The sequence below is a fragment of the Mustela nigripes genome, chromosome 4 (assembly GCF_022355385.1).
Source record: "Mustela nigripes isolate SB6536 chromosome 4, MUSNIG.SB6536, whole genome shotgun sequence".
Taxonomy (NCBI): Eukaryota; Metazoa; Chordata; class Mammalia; order Carnivora; family Mustelidae; genus Mustela; species Mustela nigripes.
Window position 1 is genome coordinate 32,374,427 of NC_081560.1, and position 11,154 is coordinate 32,385,580.

General features: G+C 47.1%; 1 protein-coding gene across 1 annotated transcript in view; it reads left to right on the forward strand.

The window, feature by feature from the left end:
- Positions 1–11,154, forward strand: part of WNT2 (Wnt family member 2) — a 43,482-nt gene that overhangs the window by 21,769 nt on the left and 10,559 nt on the right. Inside the window, exon 4 of the mRNA XM_059395645.1 lies at positions 4,593–4,857. Within this exon, the coding sequence (XP_059251628.1) occupies positions 4,593–4,857 (265 nt within the window). The remainder of the gene's footprint in view (positions 1–4,592; positions 4,858–11,154) is intronic.

Sequence of the window (11,154 nt, forward strand, 5' to 3'; positions counted from 1 at the left end):
AGCTGAGGTCAAAGGATACATATATTTAAAATTTTGACAGGTGTTGCAGAAATGCTCTCCATGTTTAAATGGTGTATCAATTTACTCTTCCATCAACAGTTTCTTAAAGGATTCCTTCCTCCATACTCTTACCAACACCAAATATTATCAGACTTTCTACTATTTGTTAATCTGCTAATGACAAAAAACAAGTGTTGCATTCTTTTAGTTTGCATTTCCTGATACTGGTGAAGTTGAACATCTTTCTGTACTTTTGTTAGGACTTTATATTTTTTTCTGTAAATTGCCTGTTGAGCAGATTTTTTATGGCTATTGGTATGGAAGATGGAATATAGTACCCCCTGATTAATCTCTCTGCCTCTTTTTTTCTCCATGATGCAGGCAATCGTATTTAGTCAATTTTTGACTCATTCAAAAGAAGGGAGGGAAACAGTATGCATTATTCAAAATTTCTGTAATTTATATAGGATTTTAAATATTTTTAGAAAGAGCAAAGATCTGGGAATGAGAGGTGGATTCACACCCTAGTTCAGCCCCAGTGTATCTGGGTAACTCTGGGGATTTTACTTTCCTCACTGAGTCCTGGTTTTCTTAATTACAGAATAAGAATAATAATCTATTTTGCCTAATTGTAGTAATTAGAATGTGTGTAAACCACCTGTCATGCAGCCTGTCAGGCAGCAGGGTACTGGATAAGTGGTTGTTATTGTTACATTGTTATTATAACATTTGATCATGGGAATTCTTCTCAGCTAGGAAGTTCCTAAACTCCCCTGGAGTTTCTCCCTTCCTTATTGTTACATTAACGTTAGCTACTCTCCCAATCACACCACTTTGGCTTAGGACCCCTTCCCTCCACCTCTCTGATTGAGCAGGGTGTTGTCCCATTCAAGGTTAAGAGTTTGAATTCCAAGTCTGCAAATCCAGAGGCAGAGGAGGCCCCAAGCTGTGATGGAACCCCGAAGAGGCTGTGTGTTAGGAGAGGGGCCTGGAGCTGTGAGCAAACCCAGCATCAGACAAGGTCTCCCTCTGCCCCAAGGTGAACTGTCAGATGGAGCCTGTGATTAATCCACAGTCAAGAACCGACCATGATTCCAGTTGAAATAGTTGCAGTTATAAGTAATAGACCCTGGGGGCACAAACTTAATATCTTGGATCACAAGAAGTACAGAGGCAGGGCCAGGCCAAGGTGGATTCCTTCAAGCAGTTCAGCAGCATCCTCCAGAACCCAGCCCTTCCCATCTCTCCGTCCCGCCATCAGCAGCTTGCTGCTGGTCTTGAGTTGGCTGCCTCGTATCCTAGGGGAGCTGCTGCAGAAACCCGCATCCAGAGACAGAGAAAAGAAGCTGTCCTCGTGTCTCTTTTAAAGCGTGAGGAAATCTTTCCCACAAGTCCCCCTGCAGATTGCTCCTAACATCGTATTGGCCTCGGCCGAATCAGGAGCAGGACAGTGAAATTACTATTACTGATTTGGGCTGCTCTGGGTCAGAGAGAGGCCAGGCCAGTTCTGAAGTACGTGGCTGCCCAGCACTGGGACAGAACTTAGGAAGGGAGAGGGGAATGGCTGTTGGCAGTGATGGTGATGGTCAGCAGTGTGGACCACTGCCACGTGTATTTATAAGGATTCATAAGATATATGCTCAAGATCCAATTTTAATATGCAAATGCTTCAGTTAGTCATCTTAAATATTGATCCATTTGAAGTTTGCAACCTGGAAACTTAGCCTTACAAAGGGAGAGCAGTAATTTTTCCTGTCATTTGTGAAGCTGAGAGTGTTGTTTATGAGTAAATAACCCAGCTTTAAAGGGACTAAGCCTTGAAGAATGAGCATTCACTTCCCAAGCACTTGGCATGGAATGAGTTCGATGTGGCTCTACTGAAATCTTAGGATAGAAAACTCCTGGACAGGTGGGACCCAAATGGGGCAGTCAGGGGGCCAAGGTGGCCCTTCTAGGACTGTGTCTGTGGCGGAGGCCTGCTGTCCAGGTCACCCAGGGACCTCATCCCAAACACCTGAAATATAAAGGTGGGGGGAGTGTATTTTCAAACAATTTTATTCTAAGATAGCCCTTAAATATCGCCAGATCCCTTTGACCTGGAGGAGCAAATTCATGACATTCCTCCTGCTCAGCATGTCTCTGTCCTTGCCCTTCAAGCCTGGCTCATGCTGAGGAGGACAGGTTTCACATGCTAACAGGGCGTAATCCACCATGGGGGGTGAAATGGGAAACAGGGTGCCGAGGTCCAACCTGGGAAGGCTGTGAGTGAATTCATGACTGGAGAGCCACCACGATGTCTTGGATCCTTCGGCTCTAGAATACTTGTTTGGGACTAACTTTCTGAAATGAAGAACCTTTCTACACACTTGGTTAGAAAAGAAACAATCAGGGCACAAGGGTGGCTCAGTCAGTTGGGTGTCTGCCTTCAGCTCAGGCCCGCGTCGGACTCCCTGTTTGATGGGGAGCCTGCTTCTCCCTCTGCCTGCTGCTCCCCCTGCTTGTGTGTTCTCTCTCTTTTCTTTGTCAAGTGGATAGATAGAATCAAAAAAAGGAAAAGAAAGAAAGAGAAAGAGAGAGAAAAAGAAAGAAAGGGAGGAGAGGGGGGGAGGGGAGGGAGGAAGGAAGGAAGGGGGACACCTGGGTGGCTCAGTGGGTTAAGCAGCTGCCTTCGGCTCAGGTCATGATCCCAGGGTCCTGGGATTGAGTCCTGCATTGGGCTCCTTGCTGGGCGGGGAGTCTGCTTCTTTCTCTGCCTGTGCCTGCTACTCTGCCTGTTTGTGCTTTCTCTCTCCCTCTCTCTCTCTGACAAATAAAATCTTTAAAAAGAAAAAAAGAAAGAAAGAAAGAGAAGAAATAATCTGTAGAAGAGGCAAAACCAGGTTTGGGCGAAGTTACCTTGGTGGGACCCTGGCGAGGTGGCCTGGAAGACTGGTATCTGCGTGCATGCGTGTTTGGGGGTGCATGGGGGAGGGTGAAGCAAGCGTACGGCAGGGAGCTCCTCCTGGGATGCATCCTGGAGCCACCCACCCACCTCCCCCAACTAGACCAATTATACCAGAACCTCAGAAAGTGGGAAGTGCAGGGTTGAATCCACCATCTAAGTTCTTAGAAAGAGTTCTCACCATGTGTTACCCTAAGAATTTTGTTCATAGTCCCACCTTGGATAATGTCATCAAGGAAGTTTGTTGTCCCCTCTGCCTATGCCTTCCGCCCCAGACAGGTGCTGTCTTGGGGATACAGGCAGTGAGGGTGGGAGCCCTCGGCAGGCAGGTTTCTCCTCTTCTGCTCCATGACTGAGCCAAGGTTCCAAAGGCATGGTTTTGGTGAGGCCATGGTCACCCCCACGGCCCTTCTGTGTGTCACTTTGGGTGTCACAAATAGAGGAAGCCCCTAATCATCAGTCAGGATCTCCCATGAGGAACAAAAAAGTTCTTTCAATATTATAATAATTTGGAAAACTGATTGATTAAACAAGACCTTAGTTCTAACTGTTGGGGATGGGGAATGACAATTGTTAAAGTAGTAAATCACATAAGAAAGGGAACCCAGGAAGGTCTGTAATTAGAAAAGATGCTCTTAGAAAATATTTTGAGGAAATCCATTTATGTGTCTGTCCTATGAGTTGGAAAGACTCTAGAGTCTGGGTTTGCATCTGCCATTCCACATCCTGGCCTAGGAGTTCAGTTCCCTGATCCCTAGCTCCCTCGCTCCTATAATGGGAAGAACAGTAGCCTTGGGATTCTGGCTAATCCCAAAACCAGAGCAGTTCTAGTTCCAGGGCCCACCGGAGTCCTTCCTTGTCCCCAGCCTCACAGCCTACTGCAAAGGGAGTGCTAGTGCAGGGAGCCAGCTGAGATGGGCTGGTCCCATGTGCCTTGGTTTCCCCTCTGCAGAAAGAGCAAGCTAAGCCCTGTCATTCAAGATGAATAATTTGGCCAGAGTAGAGTGATAATCTCCCAAATCCAATGGTATTCTCAGGGTCATCAACTGATTTCCAGTGTACCCTGGCTCTGTCCTATACCAGCCATGTCCCTCGCGGCAAGTGCTTTAATTTCCCTCAGACTGGCTCCCTCATCATTTGCAAAATAAATATGGTAGCACAGGACTGTTGTAAAGATTAAGGTCTTTGCGATAGAGCATAGGAAACGTGAGCGCAATACCTAGAACATGAAAATAGTCACAGTCACTATGATTGGCTTATCAAAAGAAGCAGGCTTAGGAATTCCTGAGTAGTGCTGTACAGTTTTAAGATAATAAAGCCACATTTATTTAGGAAAAGACCTCTAACTCATTCTCTCACTCTTCCAAATAGCCCTGTGCCCTGTTCCATTCAAATTGGTGAGGTTTTTGTTACTCCAATAGCCAAGTAGTGCCCATGGCCAGGCCCCGCCCCCACACTGATTCTCCCAGGGACCCCACCTACAGTGGTCAGTGTGGCATTTCGGAAGTGACCCCCAATATCTCCCAGTCCTAAGTCCCGGGATTCTTTGTCATCAGACTCACTTGTCGCTCGCTCACTGGGAAGGAGAGTTGTAGCACTTGTCGGGGTCCTGCATTCGTCTGCCCTTGACCTTGCCCGTCTCTCCCGGCAGGCGGTAAAGCGGTTCTTGAAGCAGGAATGCAAGTGTCACGGCGTGAGTGGCTCGTGTACTCTGCGGACATGCTGGCTGGCCATGGCCGACTTCAGAAGGACGGGCGATTACCTCTGGAGGAAGTACAATGGGGCCATTCAGGTTGTCATGAACCAGGATGGCACTGGTTTCACTGTGGCTAACAAGAGGTTTAAGAAGCCAACAAAAAATGACCTCGTGTACTTTGAGAATTCTCCAGACTATTGCATCAGGGACCGAGATGCAGGTAAGTTCAAAACCCTTTACTCACAGTACCTCATTCACCGATCAGTCCTCCCCAGTCTCAGTCTGGTCCTGTTTTCAGCCTGACAATTCTGTAAGTGCAGCCAGATCCTTCAGGTTCAATGTTCATGGTCTTGTAATTCATATTTCAAGTGTGAAATATGAATTCATATTTATAATTCATATTTCAGAGAGCTTTCCTAGGCAACTGGAGAAATGGATTGAGAATGTGCAGGTTCTAGAGAAAGGTGACCCCAAGAAAGTACATGGCAGGGTCACAATATGCAGATTAACCAAATTCTTCAGCTCGGATGAAACTCTGGTGAGCTCATGTACACTCTGTACAGCAACCTGGCATCTTCCCTGTGATCCTGAAGCCAAGAGGAGTAGAGAGATCTATGCAATGGACCTTCTCTGTTACAAATCCATCTATGTGACTATGAAGAGGAACCCAGGCCTTTAAAGTTAGCCAGTTTTGAGATCTGCCATGCTTCTCAGTCCCTTGTTCTTTCCAATATTCTGAGAAGTTGTTAAATACTAGAAGGCAAAAATGCATCCCCACTGGTGTGGCCGTTGGTGGGCAGTGGATGAGAGCTGTGTAAGGGGCATTTTGTTTATTAGAGCCACACCACTGCCTTGCAGACAGTGCTTTGTCTGTCTTGGACTCACTCGAAGGGCAGCTCCATCAGCCTCAATATAGCTGTTTCCACCAGCGTGATTTTAGGCACCTGCTCTTTACCTCTGACCCCTCCCAGGCAGCCCTGAGCTCCAGGCGTCTTTGCAAAGACTCATACAAAATAAGTCTCAGTGGATAGGAGGAGATGGAGAGCCCTCAGCCAACTCTGGCTCAAGCCAACTTCCCAGACTTAGTAGAAAGCAAGGGAATTTGTTATCAGGAAAAACGTCCTTGAATTTAAATTCTAAATAGTTTTAGGTTCTAAAGTAATTGCAAAGAAACCAGTAAAACAGCCGGCTCCTAACACTAGATTAACCACGAGGGATCCTTAACAGGGAATGTCACAAGAAGTCCAGAGCCTCTCCTTTGTCCCTGAGTGGCTGAATTTCCCTCCTGGTTCGATAAGCACGTTCGTTACAGTATCGGACGGGTCTATACCTGCAACCTACGGATTAGCTAGGACCGAGCACAGGGACCAGAATGCTGTTGCATTCCTGACATGCTTTGGGACCTCTAACCTTCAAGTCATCCTACCTGTCAGCCCACAGTTTCAGCCAGATCACCATGAAACCTATACTTTGATAAAAGATTGTCCCAGAGGTCTGGCTCCCCTCTGCCATTAACTAGCCATCTAACCTCAGGCTCCTCAGCCAGGACATGGGGATGATGATATCAAGATCACTTTAGGAATTACAATGGATTGACTCCTGTGTGTCAGGTACTGGGCTCAGATCACTGCACACATGGTTTTATTTAATCCTTAGAACCACCCAATGACATCAGCGCAATGGAACCAGTTCCTGGGCGGGGCGGGGGTGGGGGGAGGGGTGGGAGAGGGTGGCTCCTTGTTGATCAACACCAACATGAACCAAATACCCATCTTAGCTGTTGAGATCAGATAAACAGCCCTGGATAACATCATCCCAACTGCCTGGATGAGGAAAGTGAATGACTAGCTCAAGATCTCCCTGGTCTTGGAGGGGATGGGTGTCTGGCTATCAGACCGGGTGGTCTGTACACCTGACCCTGACATCGCAACTTGTCACGAGCTAGCTCTGAAAAGGCGCGGCGAAACCAACCCCTCACTCCAGATGTAAGAGGGCCTGCTTCTGGACATCTGTCCTGGGCTCTTGGATTAAAGCAGTTTGCACAGTGAAAAAAACAGGTGCGATGCGCGATGGCCACTGAGCCTCCTCATGGGCATCCGATGAAATAAAGCCCTGACTGTGTTCTCGAAAGAGGAGATTCTGAATCTACCCCCTGACGCCTCTTCAGGATACTAAGTTATCCTTCCACACTTTGCTTTGGCTCCTCCCGTTATTAGATCACGATTCTGTTTCCTGATCCTAAAATAGCAAACACATCCGCAGTACCTGCCATTCGTTAGCACTTGGTCTGCATTCTGCCAATGACTCGCACCAAGAATATAAATAGGTATGGTATTTTCCATTTTATGGGAGGGAAAAATGCGGCTCTGACAAACAGGGTATGGAATTTGCTAAAAAACCCCCAGTCGGTTTAGAGGCAGAGCAGGGATTCGAGCCCTCCATTGTTTTAAGCATTCTACTCTTGTCTCCAGACACGCCAGCTACAAGGCACCCTGTGGCAGAGGCTGACGTTCTGAGGGAAGTTTTAGAATTTCTTCACTCTCCATTTATTTCTGTTCTATTTTAGGTTCATTTTAACTTATCTCATTTTAGCTTAAAAAGGATGTGAACTTAGTTCTTTTGCTGTTGATTAACCAGGAGCTACCTTTTTTTTTTTTTTTTAAGTTGATGGTTCCAAAGTATTAGATCAGATTTCCATTAAGATTCCTAGAGTATTCATACCTTGTTTGAGCTAGCCTTCATGTCCTTTTACAGCTGAGCCTGAGGAAATACCAAAATCATCCATACAAACTTTTCTTTTTAATTCTATTGACTATTGGGTGACTATTTCAGTGAAAATATGATTCAGGGTGTTTGCTATCATGTAGGCGAAAGTTCCCGTTACTGAAAGAGTAGAGTTTTCATTGTTCATACTTGAATTCACATGTACCTAACCACATATATGAGATGCAGATTTTCCCTGAGAAAGCCTGCTTCAACTCACACAGCGACCGAGAGCCTTGTGCCTGCCTGTGTAACCTAAGGCCTTCTAAAGTTGAAGGTGTATCCTGGCCATTTTCTACTAGAAAATCCTGAAGCGTGCACTCTAGAAAGTTGGTCAAAACAGTTGTAGAAGTGGGTGCGTCTGAATCCTTCTGGAGGTGCCTCTAACCTCTATTTGCAGAGGCAGGGGGAGGTGACAGAATCTGAGATGATCGACAAGGGGGGAGACTCCTGCCTGTAATTCACAGTGGCATTCCTCCTCTGAGCTCTGCCCCCTTGTCCTGGAAGGAAGGTGTTGGATGTTGCAGGGCTAGCGTCCTGTCCGTCTGTACTAAAGCAGCCCCCCACATGTGTGCATCGCCGAGAAAGCACGTCACGAGGGTACGCTCTTCCCTTCACGAGCATCGTGTTGAACCTTAGGAAGGGTCTGTTTTCTGCTAACTGGAACTCCCACATGTTTGACATGGGTTACCTTCAACAGTATCCAGGCTCTAAAACAGGTCCAAAGGTGGCAGTAAAATTTAAAGCAAATAATGTGTCTTTCCTTTTCTCTATTAAGTTTGGCACCGTTCCCTATATTGTTCTATTTCTCTTTTTTAAAAATTTCATACCATTTCCTATTGAACTGATTGGGAACCGTCTGCTTGTGCAACACTGGAAAAGCAATGGTGGTGAGCAGATTGAATCTTGCCAAGTCATAGGCTCCTATAGCGGACTCACTTCAGTCTTGCTGGCCGGTGCCTGCTCCCTGCTCGGATGAACTCATCACGTGACCGAAGCGAGCCTGTGCGTTTTGTCAGTCTGGTGTGTAGGACGGATGAAGGCTATGGGTCTAGTCTGCTATTTCCCAAGCGAGGGCCTCTTGGGGAAACGGTTAGATCACAGTCTTAGGGGATTGTTGCTGGGATTCCATCTGCATTTCAAACTTGAGTACATTAAAATGGAAAATCAATGTTTTAGGCAATCCCCGGCCTACAACGTTGTTTTTCGTAAGTATTTTTTCATAAGTATTGAGTAAGAAGAAATCCTGAGGACATTATATTCTTTGGAATACCTGATCTCTTATGAAGGAAAAAAAAATCTTTATTTAAGGAGTTCTAGACAAATGGCACCCAAATATATTCCCCACCCTGGCTTGCCCAGTATGAGAGGGATGTTCTTCCACATGGAAGCCCTGCACTTTCAGGAACTTTCTTGCACTGTGAGTGCATGAAAGTGATCTCAGCCATTCACATCCAAGCTTGACAGAGACGACCAAGCCAGCCCTTGAGTGAAGTCCTGAGAGAATGACAGAAAGTATTAGCAGGCAAATTTCGATGAGAAAGGCAGAAGGCTGAGTCAAGACCCTGGACTGCTCATGGGTGAGGACAGACCCAGACGCCAGGGACAGGAGGAGGGTGGGAACATGGGGTGAGTTCCTCTGAGAGTCTGGCCCTACTACACACATTCTGGACATATTCTCTGAATCTGCACATCAGTCACCTCCATTTATAGAGAAGGGAATGGAGGCTCAGAAAAGCTTCTTAACTTGCCCGAGACTGTGTGGCCCATAAGTGGTAAATGAAACAAAATAAACACAAGTCAAATCAAAAGTCCCTACTTTCCTGGCTATATAACTTCTGGAAATCCGGGGAAGAGAGACCTGTGTCCTAAAGAGGCAGGGTGAGGACACGGGAGCAGAGCAGGCGGAGGGGCCTGCAGAGTGGGGAGGTGGAAAGTGGTCAGACCCCAGCTTCCCTCCTGTTTGGCTCCGGCCATCTCGGAGCCCCTCTAACCACAAGCCCTTCAAGTCTGCAAGAGTGGTCATGTCCTTCACAGTTCCTAAAAAATATCACAAACTCAAAAACGATTAAGGAAGATAATCTTACAGCAACAACCACAAGAGACTTTCTCCACCAGCCTTTAGCTGAGCAAAGTGAGCGCTCTGATGTTCAACGATAAAGACTCCCCTCAGATCTCAGAAGTCCGTAGGGCGGTGTCACGCCGCGCGTGTGACATGAAGCAGGCCACACTGGAGGCTCCATCTGGGCAGCCGGGCTTTCTGAGGCACATACTCTAGTGGCCGTGAGGTTATCTACTCTGGTTATTGCCCCAGGCGTCTGTAAATCAAAGAAGCCCTCAAGTTAGAGATAGTCCATCTCCGAGGAATGCCGCTGTCCTGTCCAGAGACGCGGATGCCCCTCATCACAGGCCACTTTCCCCTGTTATGAGGTAAAACCCTGACCTGGGCCGGGGGTCACCCTGAGGTCTCCTCTCCAACTGGAGGAAACAGGCGACCCTCCACCTCCTCTCTAGTCAAGTTCAAAAAAAAGAGTTCTGCAATTGTTTAACCTGTTGTTTGCAGGCTGTGAGTGGGGGAAGCGCGAGGGCCTCTTTTCTCTACACAAATCACACTTGCAAACAGCTTGGAAACCCTGGGAACGCAATTCCAACCACTGTTTACAGCGATTCACCAATCTAGACATGCCCACGGCGTGGCCGGGTCTGCGGCGGCTCTGTCATTGTGACCCGATTGAGAGCAAGGGAACAGCCAATAGGAATGGAATGGACGGACCTTATTTTGATATTAAATGCACAATTCCCACAATATCCCGAGGTTCCTCATGGCTTCATGGGTCAAATATTTTTTTGAGCCTCTTCTCTATGTCGGACCATTTGATAAGCCTCTGGAACGCAAAGATGTGGAAGCCAGACTCAGTCCTTGCCCTCAGCCTTCACGAGGCCGCCATTCTCTGTAGCTGAGCTGGGTGGGGGGACAGGCAAAGGCAGGTAGGCCAGGTGCTCGGGGTCCTCAGGCCTGGACAGGAAGGGGGCGCTTTGTGGGTCTCTGGCCTCCCTCTGCCGCTCTATTCCAGGGTCTCACTGCACGTGTGTCATTTGAAAAACTAAGACTAGGTTACTCATCCCTTTCCATGTTGAAATTTATTTTAGAAATTCATGAATTGATATCTGAGAAGTGCCCAGACAGCTAGACCAGGAGAGAATGAAATGAAAAATGTATTGGTGTGTCCTGTAAGTCACCATTTTCGCAGGCAATTGTTGATTATGTTGTATAATTAACATAAATTACTATCCAGAGGACTCCCTTTTCAAACTATCAGTGGCAGGTAATACAATTAATTAGCCTGTTCCTCCTTCCTGCAACATAGTGTTCTGATTTTCCTCCTGCCTTGCTAGCTGGTTTTCCCCAGTTCCAGTTGCTAGATTCTCCTTGTCCATCTTGAAGATGTACACCCCTTCTGCATCGGCACCTTCTCCCTGGCTGGCCTCCTCTTTCTCGATGGCTAACTGCTTCTGGGGTCTCTTCTGGGTCCTACCCATGCTCAACGGCTCCTCTCAATTGCTCACATCATGATCAGTCTGATCCTGTTAAAACTGAACTCTTGATTCGTCCCACTCCCGAAACCTGCTTTCCCCAAGTGTCCTCTTTGCAGAAAACAGCAAAGCCATCTGCTCCATCGGGCACATAAATCGGGCACATAAACCTGCAGGTCCTTTGCTACTTTCTTTCTTACATCTTGGCCCATCACCACAT